General features: G+C 39.9%; 1 protein-coding gene across 1 annotated transcript in view; it reads left to right on the forward strand.

Annotated features, from left to right (window-relative positions):
- The first annotated feature begins 343 nt into the window (after window positions 1–343).
- The window catches only part of SNX27 (sorting nexin 27), an 83,026-nt gene continuing 60,880 nt past the window's right edge, over window positions 344–22,489 (forward strand). The window contains exon 1 of the mRNA XM_060090543.1: window positions 344–817. Within this exon, the coding sequence (XP_059946526.1) occupies window positions 501–817 (317 nt within the window). The 5' untranslated portion in view covers window positions 344–500. The remainder of the gene's footprint in view (window positions 818–22,489) is intronic.

The raw sequence follows: 22,489 nt of genomic DNA on the forward strand, positions 1-22,489 counted from the left end.
ATAATTTAAGACTATGTTGAATCACAAACATCAAGTTGTCCTAATATTATTGTTTTCTAAAGGTTATGAAATGAAAGAAAAATAAAATATGCTCCACGTCAGTAGATGAATCTGTCACCTCCACTCCAGGCTGGGTTACCTGCTCACCATCCAAAAGGACACCCCTGAGAAGAGCTTGAAAGGTGAACTACAACCCCCAGCAGGCTTTGCGCCCAAATTGCGTCATATAACCTCAGCTCCGGCCCGGGCCCAGCCCTCTCCCCGCCCCCACCATTCAGAAACTACAACTCCCAGGAGGCTTCACGGCGTCTAAACCGTCCTCTTTCCCCCCGCCCCCTGTCTCCCCTTTACCCGCGCCGGCAGCTCCGTGGCCGACTCGGGTCCCGCCGTCGGCGGAGCGGGCGCGCGCGCCGGGGGTCGCGCGGCTGCTGAGAAGGCCGAGCACGCGCGGAGGGAGTGGAGGCGTAGGGTGGTGGGAGTACGGCTTGCTCGCTCGCAAGATGGCGGATGAGGACGGGGAAGGGATTCACCCCTCAGCCCCTCACAGGAACGGAGGTGGCGGCGGCGGCGGCGGTGGGGGGTCTGGGCTCCACTGCGCCGGGAACGGCGGCGGGGGAGGCGGCGGCCCGCGGGTCGTGCGCATCGTCAAGTCCGAGTCTGGCTACGGCTTCAACGTGCGGGGCCAAGTGAGCGAGGGCGGGCAACTGCGGAGCATCAACGGGGAGCTGTACGCGCCGCTGCAGCATGTGAGCGCCGTGCTGCCCGGGGGGGCGGCCGACCGGGCCGGGGTGCGCAAGGGGGACCGCATTCTGGAGGTGTGAGTATCGGGGCTGCCCGCCGCCCCACCCCTTCCCCTCTGTCTGTCCCTGCATTTCCCCTCTACCCCTGTCACCCTCAGGCCGCACCTCCCCTCAACCCCCGAACCGGCCCCCCGTCCCTCCATGGAGGTTGGCCCTTCTACCTCCCCACACCCTGGGTTTCTGGGACCCCCGTACCCTCCCTGTAATCTCCAGTGTCCCAGCGCCCCTACTGCTTTTACCCCTGCCCCCATTGCTTTGGCTTTTCTGCCCCCTTGCCTTCCCCTTTGGCATGCTGCTTTCTGCTCCTCGGTGCCCCTTGCTTTCCTCTTGTTGAACCTCTTTCTGCTTCTGACTGACAGCATCTCCTTTTCTGACCCAGCCACTGTGTGTCCGCCCCAAGTTCTCATCTTGAGCATCATAGTTTCTTGTTCTCCACCACTCCTTTTAGCCCCCGTGGACCGTCCCTTCTGCCCTCTAAACCAAATAGGCAGGACCTTTGGTCGGCTCCTACTTTTCTTCCGGAAACATCATCCCTCCACGCTGCACTTCTTTTTCTTTCCTTAGTTACCCTCTCCTTATGGTTAAGCACTCCCTATATTTTTCTGTCCTACCGTGTATCCCTTTCCTCCCCTCTTTTTTGTATTCATACTCTGAGAATACCTTCTTTTCTGACCCTTGCTTTTTTTTTTTTTTTTTTTTGATGGTGGTGTCGTCTTTGACACGATAGTTTCTCTTCACAGTAGTCCCCTTATCACACCAGGATTTTGAATCTAGTGTCTCCATCACCACATCGCTCTGAGAGCATCCTTGTCCTGGCCCCTGTCTTCACTCCTGCACCATACTCATATTTCTTTTTAGTCGGGTTTATGGTAGAGCTCTCCTTAGCTCCTACTTCCCCCAAACTACAGCCCCTTTTGGGTCTTTGACCTCCCCACTTTTTCAGGGCATGCCGTTTTCATTCTCTCTTCTAGTCTGTTCTCTTGTGATATCATGCTTGACTTGATCCTATTCTTTCTCTCTGAGGTTGTTTTCCCTTCTTTCTCTTTTTAGGCTCCTTCATGTTGAAACCCATCCTCTTTCCTTGCTGCAGTCCCTCCCGCTTCATATTCCTTCATCCTTACTTCCTCACCGAATACCTTAAAGCTCTGGCAGGGTGCTGCCCTGTCTTGCAGTTTCTTTGCAGACCTCCTCCTACTCCTTTAATCCAGGTGTTACATTTGTGTTTTTATACTTTGTATTAAGATTTGTATAGTGATTGCCGATTGACTGGTAGGTGGTGTGTGCTCTCATTGTCTCCATTCTCCTCAGCAGTCTTCAATCCTGTATCTCTCTCCTGCTTACTGACTCTATCTTATATATTCTTTTTTCACACTTTTGCCCTCTCTTTCAGTGCTAGGATTTGCCCTCATGAATCTTTCTCTCTCTCTTTTTGGCCGCTCTGCGCGGCTTGAGGGATCTTAGTTCCTCCACCAGGGATCAAACCCAGGCCCACCGCAGTGAAAGCGCAGAATCCTAACCACTGGACCGCCAGGGAATTCCCTCTCTCATTATTATAAATGTTATTTTAACCATAATTTCCATAACCTTCAGTCTTTCCTCTAGTAGAGCAGTAGGTTTATACAGTAGGTTTGATCAAGGTTTCAAGGGGATAAGTAGTTTGAAGGACCTATAGAGTAGTCTGTCCCTTCTTATTCAGCTTATGCCTCTTACCCTTATCCTTGCCATTCTTACTGTATGGTATCCATTCATTCTGTTTCCTCTTACCCTCCACCTCAAGAAAGAGTAGTTCACCAAAGTAAGTGTTTCAAGCTATTATACCTTTCCTCTGTCCTTCCTGTAAATAGATGCGTTCTTTTTTCTGTTAATGTCCTATGACTTTTCTGGTACTCTGGCAATATATTCTTAATTTTTGGGGTGTTAGGGCATTCAGATACCGAATGCAGTAGTGACCTTTTGCTTTGTATCTGGGCACCTAATTCTTTTCTTTCTAGATAATTCAAAATCTGTGGCTGATGTTTCCTTCTGATAGAAGCTCTTGGAATTGTCCTTTTCCTTTCCCTTTGGAAGTTACCTTTGTATCCAGCTGTTTATTTTTAAATTTAAAACTGAAGTATTTATTTAAAATTATAAATGTATCATAAAGTTCTAAATCATTTACTCTACTGGAGTAGAGTGCTGTGGTTTTTGCAGCGGAGTCCAGATATAAACTAGGTCCTGTAAAGGAGACCTCAGATGATTCCCTAGATAGATAGAAGGACTTGCTACAGGCCCAGCTTGCAATCTAGACCCATTTCTTCTTCTAGAGAAAAGACATTACATTTTAGTGGTGATGAGTAGACAACTTTCTCTCTTTTAGTGGGCGGGGCAAAAAGAGCACTCTTTGCTTAGAGAACCTTTTTCTGGAATGTTGTGATGATTGGACATCTCCCTGGCATTGGATTCTCACCTTCCAACTGTATTTTGATTTCCAAATTCTTTGAAGTTTCTCTGCTACTATAGTGAAAATAGTGATAGTTGTAAGATAGGTGGTAAATGGTTTGGGTTCTCAACTCTACAGTTTCTTTCTCTTTCCTTCCCTTCTTCCAAAGTCTACATCTTCTCCTTAGGTTTTCAAGTGAGAGGAGGAAAACAGAGACCAAACAGACATTGTTCTTGAGGGATATCTGTATCTGCTCCTTGTTTTGATCTTGGTTAAGTTGATGCTAATTTTCCTAAAGCATTCTTTAGGCAACACTTTTTTCTGTCTCTCACCCAGGTTCCTTAAATTAACCTCTCTGTTGTCCCAGGTAAGCTTTGCATGTTGATGAAGTGCCAAGTAGGGTCAGAGTAGGCATAGGTAGATTATTATTGTGTAGATGTAGTTTGTGTCGAGTTGTAGGTGGATGTCTGGACCTCCTTAAACAGATAATTGTTGATTAAGACTTTTCCCTATTTTAGACACTTTCCTCCAATATGCAAATTATTTTATTCCAATTTTCATATATTGTAGTAGTTTGGACAACTGATAGAGGTTTGAAAGAACAGATGAGGTTTACGAGAATAGAAGCTTGGACAAAAAAGAGCATTATTTCTGTGCATTTCTTTAAAGGCTGCTTACCAAGGCCTTGTCCTAACTGAATCTTGGAGAAGTCATTAATTAAATTCAATATGGTTTGGTTTGTCCTTTCTCCCTTCAAAACTGACTAGATTCTCACTGGTTAGGGAAAGAGTCATGTTGCAGGGCTTGGTACTGGAGTATGAACAAGCCTTCTGGGCTCTGAATTTTACTGCAGATGGAAAGTTTTCTTGAATGGCAATGTTAGTCTCCACCTTGTAATTTTTCCAGTGTAACATATATTGAGTGTCTTCCCTTTGATGTGTATACACTTGGAGACTAGTGAGTGAAGGATGCTTTCAACAAATAGAACCAAAATAAATATGTCTTTGCACTAATCATATAGCATGTGAAGTAATATTAGACTTCAGGTGATTTTCTTAAGGTTAAGATAGTTTCAAGGGCTCTTGATTGATTTCTTGAGAGATGCCCTTAGGAGGGTTTAAGTGTGCAGTGGATATGGATATTGTACTGTCTGTTTTTGAGAGATTAGGTTTGTCTGTTGGCTAGTTTGTTTTGTCTCTTTGGTGTTTGGATAATATGGTCTTCAGTAAGCATGGACCCTAAGGTTGGCTTGTAAGCGTTCAATATCATGATATATTTATGCTAGGCAGAGAGTATATGCCTTACTTCTTTTCTTTTTAAAAAAAATTTAATTAATTTTATTTTTGGCTGCGTTGGGTCTTCGTTGCCACGCGTGGGCTTTCTCTAGTTGCGGCGAGTGGGGGCTACTCTACGTTGTGGTGCGCGGGCTTCTCATTGCGGTGGCTTCTCTTGTTGCGGAGCACGAGCTCTAGGTGCGTGGGCTTCAGTAGTTGTGGCTCGTGGGCTCTAGAACACAGGCTCAGTAGTTGTGGCTCACGGGCTTAGTTGCTCCATGGCAAGTGGGATCTTCCCGGACCAGGGCTCGAACCCACGTCCCCTGCATTGGCAGGTGATTCTTAACCACTGCACCACCAGGGAAGTCTCACCTTACTTCTTGATAGCTACAAGATAATATAACTTTTCTGTATTAAAGTTAAACCATAAGAAAAAGATGTTTGTGTGTGCATATATATTTGTTTAGTGATAATTTATTTTCAAAACGTATAAATATGTCATGGGCATTCTTTTTTTGTTTTTTTTTAATTTTATGTGAAAATTTGAAAATTGACTAAAAAGAGGTTGGGGCCACACGAAGTATTTTTATGAGTTAAAAAAGTACCTTTTTAGGATCTGCTTTCTCAGTTGTAGCTGAATTCTATTTGGCTTAGATTTTCCAGGTAGGTTTTGTAAATGGTGTTTGAAATCATGGTTATTGATCAAAGGAAGTTTTTACGGCAGTGATTCTCAAGCTTTAGTGAGCGTGAGAATCACTGGGTGTGTTTGTCAAAAGTATGGATTCTCAGGCTCACCCTTTAAAGGTTATGATTCAGTAGGTCTTGCACGGGGTCTAGAAATCTTTATTTTTTACTCCCTGGCCAGGTGTGGGTAATGCAGCCAACATACCCACCCCATACCTGGAGTGAAACTACAAGCCTTTAATTCTCAGTTCATTTTATTGTCCTGATTATGTAGAGAGTTATTAGCTAAGACTATATGAACAAAGTGATTTGTTAGGCTCTTGAAATCCCAGCCCTTAGGAAAATCAGTTCAGTAGATAGTGGACTAACTGTTGTATCTAATCATCCACACTTTATTGAATCTTGATAAGCTCTTGTAATAAAGGTGAGGGTTAAGAGGTAGAACAAGTTAATAATAATAATTATTATTATATTACTTTGCAATTTGTATAGTGTTACAGTTTGCACAGTGTTTTTACATTTGATCTTCACAAGAGCCTTGTGAGATAGGGAAAATATAAGCTCCTTGGTGGCAGGGACTATGTCTATGCTGTTTCCGTAGCTAAATATCTAGCGGTACATAGAAAGTACTCTTCCATAAACGCTTGCTGAATGAATGTATGAGTATTATCCCTGTTTCATAAGAGAGGAAACTGGGAGTTGCACTAATGAATGTTAACCAGAATTAAACCCAGGTCTTTGGAAACTAAATCCAATGTATTTTCCATTTCTTTGTTTTCTCAGCTACTCTTGACTGTTAATAGTCAACTATTCTTGACTGAGTTCACTTAAAATTCTTAAAGTCATATCCTCATGAAGTTGGATAGCAGTTGAACTTTGGTTCTATGATTTTGAAATGTAACTGTTATATCTTTATTTACCCTGTCTCTCTTATTGTTAAATTGGGTAGAAGACAGGGGACCAAAATAGGCATTCTTTGCCCTTATTTGTTGCTATCTTTATTGGTTATCAGTGAAGAGAGCATGACGATCGTAATTGCAACCCCAAGAAATACTTTTAATTCCATAGGTAGTGGAGGCGGCAAAATAATAAAACTAAATTTGAAAATAGCATTATCTTCCCCACAGAAATGTCTTCTGCAATATTGCTGTGACCAGGAAAAGATTTTTTGTTAGTAACGTGAAGATTTGTTTGGGTCATATAAGTTACTGTGAAGAACAGTTCTTTTTCCAGCCACCACTTTTCCAGTTTGTTTCAGAAGAGGGTTTATTACTGCACTCTAAATGATAATTGTTTTTTTAGATAAGTCCCGTTGGGAATAATTCCTATGATCTGGTAGATAAGCAAAGAGGCTCAGTTGACAAGCAAACATTTACGATTTATGGTCACTGCGCGGAGCTTTGGGAGCGTGATCTGTGGTAAGTTCATTGTTAGATGCTGACATTGCTAGCACAAAGGGTTTTGTGGTGGTTTAGGTTAGTGCCAGTTAGGGTCATTCTGTTCTTCGACTGTCAGCTATAGAGATGGTTTCTGTGCTTCACGTAGGCAGTCTAGTAAGAGCCAGTGTATGGGTGGCGCAATTCCAGGCCCACATTTGGAAAAAAGAAATTCAGGCAGTTTAAAACCATTTTTTAAAAAATTGAAACTCCTAGATTTTGTATTACACCCAGTTAAAAAAAAACCCACCTGAAACAAGTTTCACAAAACTGTGTTTACTAGTATCATGCACTCTGGTATTTTTTAGTCCGTCAGTATTTTGGTTTTTTTGTTTTGTTTTTTGAATGCTGATGGTGGCCCACTGCATTAATTTCATGACTCATTAGGTTGTAATCCACGGTTTGAAAAACAGTGATTTAGGGTGTCAGTTTTATGATGTTGGCTGATATCACCTCATGTTCAGCCTGGTACCACAATTAAGCACAAACTATGTGTAAAGTACTGTTAGGCTTGTATGAGTCACAGAGTCCCTGCATCCCTGCCCTTGGGAAACTTACAGTGCAGTGGGGAAGGTGCATGTAAACAATTTACTGTATGTAAAGCAAAATGAAATAATGGAGATAAATGAAAAACACAGTGGAGTTTAGAGGTAAGAAGAGTGAATATGCTTGAGAAGATTGGAAGATTGGTGGGTGGATAGGTCATAGAAGGCTTTTAAACTGTGATTGAAGGACAGGTATAATTTTAGTAGGCAGAAGAGGGGGAAGGATTTTATAGGCTGAGGTAACTGTGTGACCAAAGGGAGGATCTTAGGATAACAAGGAATCTAAAGTTGCTGTTTGTTTATAGACACCTGTGCTTCAGGTTAGATCAAATGGGGTTTTGATTGCCGTGCTAAAAAGTTTGGATGTTATTCTGTTTTTGAGGTCAGAATATCGTTGTATGTGCATTAATACCCAGGACTCCCTGAGATTTAGTTTTTATTTAATTATTTACCTGAAGAGGTTGAATAACATTTCCAAGGCCAAAGAGGAAAATCACTGTTAGAAGAATTTCAGAGCATCTACTCTCTTGGGCTGTCTTGTACTATATAAAGAAGGGAACTAAAGACAACTAAGCTCCAATGCCCAGAGCTGGGAGCAGCTGGTGATGAGCTGGTTGCCTTTAACTTGTATATGTATTTTACTCACAGCACAGTTCAGCTTCTCAAATATCTGTTTCTCTTTCTCTTATGTTTTATATGACTGTACTTACTATTGTGTTTACAGTTGGTAAGTTTGATCCTACATGCTGTAGGTCCACTTGAGCTCTGCCCTACAGATGTTCTGTTTTAGCTGTACTCTGATTTGAAGATGCCTCCTTTAACTTAAATCTTTTATTTTGGCATACAGCGTGTTGCTGGGAGTTGAGTGGGACTGAAGACAGACAGGGAACTTAATATGTATAGTACTAAGATTTATACCTGCAGTCTACCTTCAAAATGAAAATTCTTACAAAGATCCTTCAAATAAGTTTGTTTATTTATTTATTTATTTGGCTGTGTTGGGTCTTCGTTGCTGCACGCGGGCTTTCTCTAGTTATGGCGAGTGGGGGGGCTGGTCTTCGTTGTGGTGCGCGGGCTTCTCATTGCAGTGGCTTCTCTTGTTTCGGAGCACGGGCTCTAGGTGTGTGGGCTTTAGTAGTTGCAGCACGCCGGCTCAGTAGTTGTGGATCGCGGGCTCTAGAGTGCAGGCTTAGTAGTTGTGGTGCATTGGCTTAGTTGCTCTGCGGCATGTGGGATCTTTCCGGACCAGGGCTTGAACCTGCATCCCCTGCATTGACAGGTAGATTCTTTTTTTTTTTTTTTTTTTTTTTTTTTTTCTTTTTTCTTTTTGCGGTATGCGGGCCTCTCACTGTTGTGGCCTCTCCCGTTGCGGAGCACAGGCTCCGGACGCGCAGGCCCAGCGGCCATGGCTCACGGGCCCAGCCGCTCCGCGGCATATGGGATCCTCCCAGACCGGGGCACGAACCCGTATCCCCTGCATCGGCAGGCGGACTCTTAACCACTGCGCCACCAGGGAGGCCCAGACAGGTAGATTCTTAACCACTGCGCCACCAGGGAAGCCCCAGATAAGGTTAGGAATTGGTAGTGACCATACAGTGAATTTCTCCTGTCAGTAATGTGAGGGGTACTTCAGAATTAGATTTTGTGATATGGTATCAGTCAAATGCTAGGTAGTATGTGTGTAGTCTTTTTTGTTTATTATTTATTGCTCCCTGCTAACTAATAAGGTTTTCATATAGTTGAGGAAATACACCTATCTGCAAGGTATTAAAGTTGCAGAGTAAGGTACTGCATTTGAGTACTCTTATGTGTACTTCCTTTAATGAACTTCCGTTGTTATGAAAACATCTTTTAAAAAAATGGTTTTTGCTTAAGCTATCTGAATTGCAGATTCTTGTGTCAGACCTCAGAGCGAGACTAGAACGACAGGTCTGTGTATTCTGTGGACTTGAAACACAAGTAATTAGTTTACTTCTCTTTGGAAAAGTACAGAGCAGTCTGCAGAGTCAGCTGCTTGTGTGGATTTTCTCCCAGCTGCTTCGAAGAGGCTGATTACTCTTACAGAACTATTCAGTGCGATTAACCAGGAAGCTCTCTCTCTCCCCTCCAACCCCCTGCCCCCAACAGAACTTTTATATCTGTGGGCCTATCTAGTTTTAGTTATATTTATTTAGTATGTTTTGAAAATTGGGAGGTTGATTAACTTAATATTTGGAGATGTGATGACCTCTGTGAAAGTTTTGGAAACTTCTTCCACTTCTTTTGCTGATCAGTTTAATCATGATAACGTTTGTAATTTATAAAGTGTGTAGTTTGTCTACTGAATGTACCATGCAGGTTACTTAATTCTTTTTACCCAAAATTACGATCATTTTGATTCTGGTAGGGTTAAAAACTATTTTTTGGATCTGTTTTCTGAAGGTACGTAACTTGCATCTCTTTTCTTAGAAATGACAATGAGTTTTGTTCTCTTTACCTGGTGTTTTGAATCCAAGGAAATGTGACACTAAAGTTTCCCTTTCTGAATTGTGTGCTAATAGATTATTTTAGATTTCCCTGGCCTACCAAATTATCCTTTATGTTGCTGATTTGGAAAAGGTCTTACTGTAACTTTCTTCTTATTCAATATGCTGAAATAGACTACAGCTTAACAAAAACTGTACTGTCGTCTGTGTTCCTCAGCTTCCAAAAGAAATTGTGCAAATTTAATTTGGGTTAAAGGATGGTATTTGATTGCTGAAGGGCCATATCACTTAAAAAGTATCTCTCTTGTTATTCATTTCTAAGGGCTTCTTACATAGACGAAGATATTTTGAACTGTTTTTTCAGTAGTAGTGATAGATTTACACTTCTCACACTCAAATACAGTACCTCTGGAGACTAATAGAATATTTAGGAAATGGGTGTTGGGATTCAGGGTGCAGTTTGTCACCACAGAACAGACTTACCAGATCACATGAAGAATCATGTTTTTAATTGCATTATGTGGTAATTCAGAAATAGTAGTGAAATAGAACTTTAAAATATTAAGATTCCTTCTTTGGTAATTTACCTGAGTTGCAAACTAAGGTTGTTGATAAAGCAAGTAGATTTTATTCTTTAATTAACTTTCACTGTACACCAAACTAAAAACATTGGGGAGTTGCGTTTAAATTGGCCGTTAGGCAATGGTTCAAATTATAGCAGATCTCAAAGCCTGAGTTGGTGTTGAGAAATGCTTTAGGACTGATCATGTTTGTTTTGCTGGTGAATAACTGATTGAGGGGGCCTGAGAAATAGGGTAGATAGGAGGAGAATGAGTTAGTCAGGTTAGGGAAACCACTATGGCTATTAGCAACTTTCTTACCTTTATCTAGCATTCATTATCCCGCAGTGTGAAGAAGTAACCTATTTTCACATCCAGCTTTACATTTAAATTGAACCATAGAGTTGTTATATGCTGATCAAGTTTTTAAAGACAAAAGTTGAAAAGTAAGCAAACAAAAAAATCTTATCCAAACAAGATAAATGTATACTTTTATAGCTTTAGTATTGGAAATTTCTTTAAGACTTTACTGGTAATACTTAGCCTCTGTTATGTGAGGAAACCCATTGTGCTTAAATTTTTTAACCAAGTGTGGTGCATTTATTTAGTTTTAATGAGATGAAACGATATAATTATTATAGATTATTCCCAGAATTAACATAAAATAAAGGCTGCTTTTTAAATGTCAACATGTTTATTTCTTATTCCTTCTTCTTACTTCATTTTGCTATCCTTGGAATCAGTGTTTATTTTTTTAAAAATTAATAAAAACAATTTACTTTTATTTTCAGTATATTTCAGTAAAAGAAAACATAGCCTCACTTTGGAATTGCTTACATAATTGAATGTCATCTTTTACTCTTAACCATTATTTTTATTGCTACTCATAATAGAAAACAAAATATTAATAATATTAAGGCTTGAAAAATGTAGAGCTTGCATAATATTTTTAGTAGTTCCCTTTAAATAGTGAAACCAGTATAAAAGTTAAAAATAAGGAATGAAATTATGGAAGTGCATGAAGGAAAACCAGTATTGAGTTTATGTGCTAATCTTAATAATTTTTTTTCATTCACTCAGGGAAAAATTTTAATGAGTGCTTACTACATGACACATACAATATTAGACACTGGGGATAGGAAGCTGAATGACATGTAGTCTTTGCACTAAGGAATTTTAGGTGTGGTGGAGAAAGTGGCAGCCTTAGGTTATTTCTTTTTTTTTTTTTTTTTGCTGTACGCGGGCCTCTCACTGCTGTGGCCTCTCCCGTTGCGGAGCACAGGCTCCGGACACACAGGTTCCGCAGCCATGGCTCGCGGGCCCAGCCGCTCCGCGGCACGTGGGATCCTCCGGGATCGGGGCACGAACCCGTGTCCCCTGCATCGGCAGGCGGACTCTCAACCACTGCGCCACCAGGGAAGCTCGCCTTAGGTTATTTCTTAAGCCCAGTTGACCTGATTCTTATTCCTCCTCCCTAACCTCCCCTGTCCTGCCTCACCACAATGGGATGAACAAATTTAGAGCAATTCCTCCAAGCCGCCATAAGTACTTTTCTGCCCTTAGTTATCTAAACTAGTAATGCAAGTGCCTAGAGACTATGTGCATATTCACAGGAGTCTTCCAGACACAAAATGTACTAAAACTAGGAGGACTGTATAGTTTATTGTCCAGACCAAGACACTTGAAAATGAAAGGGGCCCATTAATTATGCTAGGATAAAAGGTGTAAACTAGTTGTGTCCTGGCCATGTGGAGCACAGATCCAAAGCCTTAGTAATTTTAATATAGGAGGCTGTTTTAAAATTCTAAGACTAGAATTTTGTATTTTATTAGGAGGGAAATGAACAAGTTTGTTTTTATTCTTGGTGTCAAGTTGTTACATTGGCCTTACAGGTAATTATCAGATAACAAATGAACTTTTCTTCTGAATAGCTTCATTATAATTTTATATTGATTTTTAAAATACCTTAAAGCCTTAAGCCTTATTATACTTTTTTTATTGAATGACAAGATTCATTTATTTAGAAATAAGTCTACCTGTGTAGATTACATTTGTTTCCTGATTGCCTTGGAACTAGAAGGTTTGAGGAATCTATTACTCCTTCCCAAGTAGTAAACCCTTGTTACTTGTGGCTGGAGGTATTATGGTCGAAAGACAGATGATGCTTATTTGTACTTTTCCTGCCTCAGGCAGCATTCTTTGTGAATAGAACACCCAGCCAAGGGTAAAAAGTCCCAGTGATGGTGAGCAGCTTATTTGACAAGTTATTGATTCTTTTTTCCCTCTTTGGGAAGACTAGATGCTGATTGACATACCTCTCAGTTTCTCAACCCTGCCAGGGCCATACTTTATTGTTATTAGTACTCTCTTTTGCCCAGCATTAAATTTTTAGATGTAGGTGCTTTAAAATATTGGTATAAATATTGAATTTTGCTTTTGATACTTAAAAAAGGCTTTGGTAAGGTTTTGTGAATTAGGGCTCTCCATAGAATGCATAGCCTCCACCATTATAAACATCCCCCACCAGAGAGGTACATTTGTTAGAATTGATGAGCCTACATTGACACATCATTGTCACTTAGAGTCCATAGTTTATTTTAGGGTTCACTCTTGGTATTGTATATTCTATGGGTTTGGACAAATTTGTAATAACAGCATCTGCCATTGTAGTATACAGAGTAGTTTCACTGCCCTAAAAATCCTCTATGCTCTGCTAATTCATTCCTCTCTCCCCCTAAGCCCTGGCAACTACTGATCTTTTTACTGTCTCCATAGTTTTGCCTCTTCCAGATTATCATACAGTTTGAATCATATATAGTATGTAGCCTTGTCTTCTTTCACCTAGTAATATACATTTAAGTGTCCTTCATGTCTTTTTATGGCTTGATAGCTCATTTCTTTCTAGTGATGAATAATATTCCATTGTCTTCTGGATCTACCACAGTTTATACATTCCTCAACTGAAGGACATCTTGGTTGCTTCCAAGTTTTGGTAATTATGAATAAAGCTGCTTATAAACGTCTGTGTGCAGGTTTTTGTGTGGACAAAAGTTTTTGACTCCAAAGAGCATAATTGCTGGATCCAGGTGGTAAGATAAGAGTATGTTATTTTTATAAGAAGCCACCAAACTGTCTTCCAAAGTATACCCTTTTGCATTTCCACCAGCAATGAATGAGAGTTCCTGTTAAGCCATATCCTCGTCGGCATTTGGTGTTGTCAGTGTTTTGGATTTTGGTCATTCTAGTAGGTGTTTAGTGGTATAAAATTCATTTTTTAAATTATAAAAGTAATGTGTTAGTAATGTTAGAAAATTTGGAGACTGAGGAAAAAAAAATCACCCATCATCTTATCATCCTAACACTACTTTTTGTATTTTGCCTGTCCTTTTTAAATGTATATTTGTTATGAAGTCATACTGTTACATATAATTTGTGATCTAATTTTTAGAATTAATAGACCATTTTCTAGAATAGTTTTAGATTTACAGAAAAATTGAACAGATAGTGTAGAGTTTCCATATATACATCCCCCACTCCCACCATACAGTTTCTCCTCTTATATAAGTATGGTTATTTGTTACATGTTTAACATTTGTTAAAATAAATGAACCAATGTTGATACATTATTACCAACTGAAGCCCATAGTTTATTCTGATTTCATTAGTTTTTACCTAATGTCTTTCTATTCCGGGATCCCATCCAAGATACCACATTACATTTAGTTGTCATGTCTCCTTAGGCTCATATTGGCTGTGACATTTTCTCAGTCTTTCCTTGTTTTTGATGACCTTGACACTTTTGAGGAGTACTGGTCAGGTATAGTATGCCTGACTATTAGAATTTGTCTGATTTTTTTTCATGATTAGATTGGAGTTTTGGTGATTTGGGGAGGACAGTCATGGAGGTAAAGTATCATTTTCATCAGTTCATATCAACTGTACATACTATCATCATGATTTATGACTGTTGATATTGACCTTGATCATCTGGCTAAAGTAGTATTTGCCAGGTTTCTCGACTTTAAAGTTATTCTCCTCCTCCTCTCCCCCCTTTTCATACTGTACCCTTTGGATAGCAGTCACTATATGCAGCCCACACTTAAGGAGTGGGAAGTTATGCTTTTCTCCTTTAGTATGTAGTAACTGTGTAATTTATTTGGAATTCTGCATAGGAGAAGAATGTCTCTTCTCCCCTGTCTATTAATTTACCTGTCATTTATTTATATCAGTAAGGGCTCATGGATATTTATTTTATACTTTGGGTTGTATAATCTGATACTGCCACTTTATTTTGTTGCTGCAGTTGTTCCAGAATTGGCCATTGGTAGCTCTTTCAGTTGGCTTCTGTGCCCTTCTACCATACTCTCATCAATGTGTGTTTTTTTGTTTTGTTTTGTTTTTGAGCACTTCCTTACTTTCTGGTACTACACAGTGCTCCAGGCTCATCTTGTATGTTTCCTGCCCCAGTCCTAGAATCAGCCATTTCTCCAAGAGCCACTGGTTCTTTTTACTGGAGAATGTTATTAGAAACCAAGATCTAGGCATTAGGTATGGTTCTTGCTAAGAGGGTGTACTTTCTTTCAGGTCCTCTCAGCTGTCAGAGCAAAGAAATATATGTGTTTATTAACCCCTGTATATACACATATCTATAAATATTTCTATATGTAACCATCTGTATCTATATTAAGTTAAACATGAGTTCTTAATGATGTCTCTAGCTTTTCTTCATTACCATATGGATGTTTTATCCCCCTCCCCTTGCTGATTTGTACATTTCCACTCCAACAGTGAGAAACTTGGCTCCCTACGTCCACCATTTATTTACTTAATTTTCCAATTCCAGTATACATGTATAGTAATACCAGAATTGTTAACCTGTATCCCTGCGGGAAACAACTTTATTGACTAGAATACAGTACTTATGTGCAGTCCCTTTGGCCTTTAATCTTACAGAATTCATTCATTTCCAGTTACTTAGGTCTGTACCTTTTCCCGCCTACCCGCTTCCATGAGGTTTTTTGAAATAGATTTGAAATACAGTTAGATTCTCTTGTTATAGCCTGGAATTCTCTGAACCTACTGATTTAAGAAAAAGTTGCATATGTTAAGGTGTACTCTTTGTGTGGTAAAGTTCTGTAGGTTTTGACAAGTGCATCCTCTCATGTATGCAGTGTTACAGTATCATACGGAATAGTTTCACTGCCCTAAAAATCCCCTGTGCTTCACTTATTCATCCCTCCCCTCCCTCCAAGCCCCTGGCAGCACACTGATCTTTGCCTTTTCTGGAATGTCATATAATTAATTGGAATCATACAATATGTAGCCTTTTCAGATTGGCTTCTTTCCCTTAGCAATATGCATTTAAGATTCCCGCGTGTCTTTTTGTGGCTTGAGAGCTCATTTCTTTTTATAGCTGAATAATATTCCATTGTCTAGATGTACCACTTTTGTTTATCCGTTCACTTATAAAGGGCATCTTGGTTGCTTCCAGTTTTTGGCAATTATGAATAAAGCTGCTGTAAACATCTGTGTGCAGGTTTTTGTGTGAATATAAGTTGTCAACTCAATTGGGTAAATACCTAGGAGTGTGATTGCTGGATCTTACGGTAAGACTATGTTTAGCTTTTTACGAAACTGTCAAACTGTCTTCCAAAGTGGCTCTACCATTGAATGAATTGCTGTTGGTCCACATCTTCACCAGCATTTGATATTATTGTTTTTTTAACCAATCAAATAGGTATTTAATAGTATTTGCAGTTCTCCAATGATGAGTGATGTTGAGTAACTTTTATATGCTTATTTACCATCTGTATTTCTTCTTTAGTGAGGTGTCTGTTCAGATCTTTTGCCCATTTTTTAATACATTAGAAAATTTTATCTATCTATTTATTTATTTATTTTGGCTGTGCTGGGTCTTCCTTGTGGCACATGGGCTTCTCTAGTTGAGGCTCATGGGTTCTAGAGCACACAGGCTCAGTAGTTGCAGAACTCGGGCTTAGTTGTGGTATGTGGGATCTTAGTTCCCCGACCAGGGTTAGAACTCGGGCCCCCTGCATTGGGAGCGCAGAGTCTTAACCACTGGACCACCAGGGAAGTCCCTGCCCATTTTTAACTGGCTTGTTTTCTTATTGTTGAGTTTTAAGTTTTAAGGTTCTTTTATATTTTGGATACAAGTCCTTTATCAAATATGTGTTTTCCAAATATTTTTTACCAGTCTGTGACTTGTTTTTCTTAACAGTGTCTTTCACAGAGCAGAAGTTTTTAATTTTTATAAAATTCATCTTAGCAATTTTGTCTTTCATGGATCACATTTTTGTGGTCTAAAATCTCATTGTCATACCCATCACTAGATTTTCTCCTATGTTATCTTTTAGAAGTTGCATTTTTATAATCCACTTCTTAACATAACATTGGCCCAAACATATTTATAGATTATTTTGTTCTTCATATTTACAATTTTAAATGATTGCTTTATAGTTAAGTTGTTTTGCTATGATTTTCTTTACCATTCATTTCCCCCTATTGCTGACTTTTTATAAGAACAGAAATTTGGAAACAACCTAAATAATGAACATACTTGTACCTTGCTTTTTCTGTGTTCAGGATTATTTCATTTCTTTCAACAAATACTTGAGAATGGTCTACATGCCACTGTAAAGTTCTTGCCCTCATGGAGCTCATATTTTGATGATTTCCTTAGGATAAATTCTCAGTAAGGCCATTTTGGGTTGAAAGAACATGAACATTTTTATGACTTTAGATGCATGTTACCAGTGAAATTGCTTTCCAAAAGGATTTTACCTGTTTATGTAGTCATCGTCTCATTTTCCACATAAGTTAACATTAAGAGTAATTGAGATAATAGTTTTGTGCTTTTAAAATTGTTAACCAGATTAGAAAAAACGCAAGCATTTTAGAAACCTTTGACCATTTACTTTCTCTAGTTGTACTTCTCTTGTCCTGTCAGTAAATTAGGTGTTCTAAAATGTTATTATTTCTGAAACAGAATTCCAAAAAGTTCTTCATATTTAGTGGCCTGGCATTGTACTTTGGTACAGACACGGTCAAGCTTGACTTCCTTTGGCTATTTTTTTTGCTTATGCATATCTGAATCCCTTATCTCCAGAGTGTAAGGGCAAAGTACAGCATGATTGCTAAGACAATTAGTCAGTTATGTGACTTGATTGTTTGCCTAAGTTAAGTTATCAGAGAGGCAGAGGTGGATGAAAAGGAGTCAACCTAAGCCAGCCAGACGATTTAACTGCAAAATTTAAAAGGACATGTCTTTACATTTCAGTAGAGTAGTTCCTTGTTTTTATAGTCTAGTGTCTAGTATAGATGTACTCAACAACTGGGCAATGAACCAGTGAAAAGTCAAAGGAAGTGCCGTTCTTTTGATGAGTCAGGGGACTGTTTTTCTCCAACTTGTAAGATCTTCACCCAGTTTCCAAGAAAATATATTGCAGAGAAGATAGGGAGTTTGTTTAAAAAGCTTTGTGTAATTGAAAAGATAGAAAAGCTATGTTAAGTTTTAAAAATTACCCATAGTTCCATAGTTACCCTAACTTAGCTATTTTCATAGTTTACATACTGTGTCTATTTGGGGGCAGGAATATCTTATGTGCTCATAAGATCACAATGGATGATATTTTTATATTTTAAATGCAAAAAACCTCAAACAAACAATATTTATAGTCTTTGTTTTTTGCATTTTACATACTATAAGGACTTTTCCATGTTTGCATATAGTCTTCATAAATATTTTTTGAGTTGTAAGTTCATTTGCTTGATGTACTTCAATGTCATTAAAAGTTCTTCTAATGTTAGCTATTTGGCTGGACAAATTCTTTTTCAAATACTCTGTGAGAAGAAAATGCTTTACAGCCTTGAATGCTTAAAAATCTAACAAGGGGATTCTAGGACTCCTAAAAAAGATCAATTATATTTATAATGTAATATAATAGTATTAATCAAGTGTTGAGTGAGTTTGATGTTTCTCACATTATGGCTTTAATAAACTAGACAGAGATGCTGTTGCTCTCTGGCTTAACTTTATAATCATCTGTTGCTGACGTTCTTAACTACACTAGGCTTGAAATATGTGTCCTGTTGTTTTTAGGAGGTTAAGACAAAAGGCCAAAGCAGTAGTAGGGGTAAAACTAGCTCTGGCTTAATTTTCTCTTCATTATTTTGTTGAAATAGGCTTGTAAGACGTGAAAGTATTGAAGGCTTAGCTTATTTTCCACAAAGATATGGGAGGTGAAGGAAAAGGGTGTGTTTTATCCATTAAACAATTTTCTACTGCAGATAATGTGTGGAGATTCATCTATTAGGATCTTCATAACAACATTGTCAATAACAGCAAAAAAAAAATTCAGAGTAATCTAAAAGTAGAATAGGGGCTGTTTCACTCTGATGATAGACTACTATTTTACATTTATAAATGAGGATATTATATAATTTTATTTTAAGATCAACTTTATTGAGGTTTAATTTACATACAGTCAAGGGCACACATTTTGAGAGTTTTAAATCTGAGAAAAGTATAGATCCGCTTAACTACCACCCCAATCAAGATATAGAGCACATATATTACTTCAGAAAGCTTCCTTGTGTCTGTTGTACCCCCTACCCCCGCCCCCTCCCTGACAGACAACCACTGATCTGATAATTATCACTATAGAATAGTTTTGTCTATTCGGAACTTCAAATAAATGAAATCAAATCAAACAGACTCTTTTCTCTCTTCTTTGCTCAGTGTTTTTTTGAGATTCATCCATATTGTGGACATCAGTAGTTTGGTCCTTTTTATTGCTGAGTAATACTCTGTGGCATGAATGTGCCACGGTTTATCTGTTTACCTCTTTTTTTTTTTTTTTTTTTTTTTTTGCGGTATGCGGGCCTCTCACTGCTGTGGCCTCCCCCGTTGCGGAGCGCAGGCTCCGGACGCGCAGGCTCAGCAGCCATGGCCCACGGGCCCAGCCGCTCCGCGGCATATGGGATCCTCCCAGACCGGGGCACGAACCCGTATCCCCTGCATCGGCAGGCGGACTCTCAACCACTTGCGCCACCAGGGAGGCCCTGTTTACCTCTTGATAGACATTTGGCTGTTTTCAGTTTTGGACTATGATGAATAAAGCTTCAATGAACATTCAACTATAATTGTTTGTATGAACATGTTTTCATTTCTCTTGGGTAGATACGTAGGAGTGGAATTGCTAGGTCATATAGTAAATGTGTGTATGTTTCACATTATAAGAAACTGCCGGATTGTTTTTGCTTTATGCTCCCATAAGCAATGCATGAGAATTCCATCTCTTCCACATCCTTGGCAAAACTTTTTTTATTTTAACCTTTCTGTGAACATGTAGCCATTGTGTTTTAACCTACAGAATTGAGAAGTGTCTCCTACTGCTTGCAGTTATGGGACTTTATTGTCTGTTTTTTACAGGCTGCCTCTGGGGGACTAACTACACTTTAATTACTTTCCTGTGTGTCACAGGGGGTCAAAATAATATACTGCTTACCACATAGAATGGCTCCTTCCTGTGGCACGTATAGTGATTGGCTGTGTCATATTTCCATCCATACCTAATTTCATTATATACAGGTTCCTTCATAAACAGTATACAAATCCTGACTATTTAGAACTTTTTTTCCTCTGCTTTTTTGGGAGTGTTTATATTAGCTTTGCAGTTTCCTCAGCTGGCTAACTTTAGTTGAATAAAAGTCTTAAAGCCACTCCCATTAGCTAGCTAAAGGCCTCTCCAGTGGGGTCAAATTTTGGTCTTATGTAAAAAATGAGGGGCATTTTATTAAAATTATCAAGTGTATCTTTACAATGCTGAAGACACAAAGTAATTGGGTATCATCTAGTTGCCTAAGGAAACTAAATTTTGGTCCTAGTTGTGGATGGTTGGATTTTTTGGTTGCCTTCTTTTTTCCCTCCACATTTTATTTATTTATTTTAAAAATTAATTAATTAATTTAATTTATTTATTTTTGGCTGCGTTGGGTCTTCCTTGCTGCGTGTGTGCTTTCTCTATGTGTGGCGAATGCGGGCTACTCTTCGTTGCGGTGCGTGGGCTTCTCATTGCGTTGGCTTTTCTTGTTGCGGAGTATGGGCTCTAGGCACGCAGGCTTCCGTAGTTGTGGCTCGCGGGCTCTAGAGTGCAGGCTCAGTAGTTGTGGCACATGGGCTTTGTTGCTCCACGGCATGTGAGAACTTCCCGGACCAGGGCTTGAACCCGTGTCCCCTGTGTTGGCAGGTGGATTCTTAATCACTGTGCCACCAGGGAAGCCCTCTCCACATTTTATTTTGAAAAATTTCAAACATACAGAAAAGTTGAAGGAATTGCACGAGAATACCTGTTTACCACCTAGATTCTATAATTAACATTTTACTGTATTTGTTTAATCACATATCTGTTGAAAATTTTTGATGGTGTGTATAAGCCTTTCTTTGTAGAAAAAGCATTGATGGGTAGAACCCACTGGGCAGTAGTTACTTTTGTGTGGTATAGGACTTAGTGGTTTTCTGATGCGGTAGTTCTCTTTTGAAGTTGACTATCTTGTGTTTCCTATTATCATTGGTTGAGAGCTCAGTCATTAATTTTCAAATGAATTCCATCTAGATTATGTTACAAAGACAAAAGAAAAGCAAGGGAAATTGGTCGTAGAAAGGGTTTGTTTGTATCATCAGGAGGCCAAAATACTGCCAACCTGCTTGCCCAGCTGATAGAAATACTGTCACATGAATAACTACCTTTTATTGAGTGATTACTGTATTCTAGAGCTTTATCACATTTGAGGTCTTACAACAACTCTGTTATATTATTAGCCCCATTTTATGAGTTAAGAAATTGAGGCTTATGAGATTGAATCATTTGCCAAATGTCTCATCTCTTTTTTTTTTTTTTTTTTTTTTTTGCGGTACACGGGCCTCTCACTGCTGTGGCCTCTCCCGTTGCGGAGCACAGGCTCCGGACGTGCAGGCTCAGTGGCCATGGCTCACGGGCCCAGCCGCTCCGGGGGATGTGGGATCTTCCCGGACCGGGGCACGAACCCTCGTCCCCTGCATCGGCAGGCGGACTCTCAACCACTGCGCCACCAGGGAAGCCCCAAATGTCTCATCTCTTAAATGGCACAACTGGTATTCAAAAGGAAGTCTCTCTGAGTCCAAAACCCACGCTTTGAACCAGAAGTCTGTAGTGCTGAAAGTTCCCTTTCTGCAGAATTTATAGTTTACATTCATTTTTGTCTTCAGAATCGGCCAAATTGGGCCACACCTAATATGAGCCTGGTATAGTAGCATTCTTGTGGAAAAGGGGATATCATATAAACATTTTTATGACTATGAAGGTCTCTTAATTCTTGAGGAGGGAGGGCCCTTTTTTTTTTTTTTTTCTGTACGCGGGCCTCTCACTGCTGTGGCCTCTCCCGTTGCGGAGCACAGGCTCCGGACACACAGGCTCCGCGGCCATGGCTCGCGGGCCCAGCCGCTCCGCGGCATGTGGGATCTTCCGGGATCGGGGCACGAACCCGTGTCCCCTGCATCGGCAGGCGGACTCTCAACCACTGCGCCACCAGGGAAGCCCGAGGGCCCTTTTTGAAATCAGGCATCCTGGGGTTTTTACTGCCCCATTTCATTCTCTGAAGAATGAAGGAATCTCCAGCTTGTATTAAATTGTGGAATGTATAGAATTCCTTCTATAGTTGAACCAGATAAGTATTAGCAAGTGTGTTTAGAATATGACACTGGTAGTTCTTTCCTGTTTTTTTGTTTTTATTGTTGTTTTGGGATTTTTTTAAGAGGGTTTTTGGGATGATAGCCAATTTGAAGCTTGGTCTTACTATTAAAGAAGTGAAACCTAAGCAAGCTTCCTTGCTCCCTGGCTGCTTTTGGAGTAAGCCTCCCTTAAGTTTGCCGATTTTCAGGGCTTATTTCTGTGAGTGACCCAAGGAACAGTGTATTCTGACTTGAAAACTGAATGGGTGGAGGTATGCATTGAAAACAATAGTTTTTAACCTTTCTGGAGATTACATACTCCTTTTTTGAAGCTGATGAAAGCTGTGGGCCCTCTTCCCAGAAAAAAATGCATATATGTAGACAAATATAATTTTTTTTTTCTTTTTGCGGTACGCGGGCCTCTCACTACTGTGGCCCCTCCCGTCGCGGAGCACAGGCTCCGGGCGCGCAGGCCCAGCGGCCACGGCACTTGGGACCCTCCGGGACCGGGGCACGAACCCGTGTCCCCCACATCAGCAGGCAGACTCTCAACCACTGCGCCACCAGGGAAGCCCTGA

This window comes from Mesoplodon densirostris, chromosome 2, assembly GCF_025265405.1.
Source record: "Mesoplodon densirostris isolate mMesDen1 chromosome 2, mMesDen1 primary haplotype, whole genome shotgun sequence".
NCBI lineage: Eukaryota > Metazoa > Chordata > Mammalia > Artiodactyla > Ziphiidae > Mesoplodon > Mesoplodon densirostris.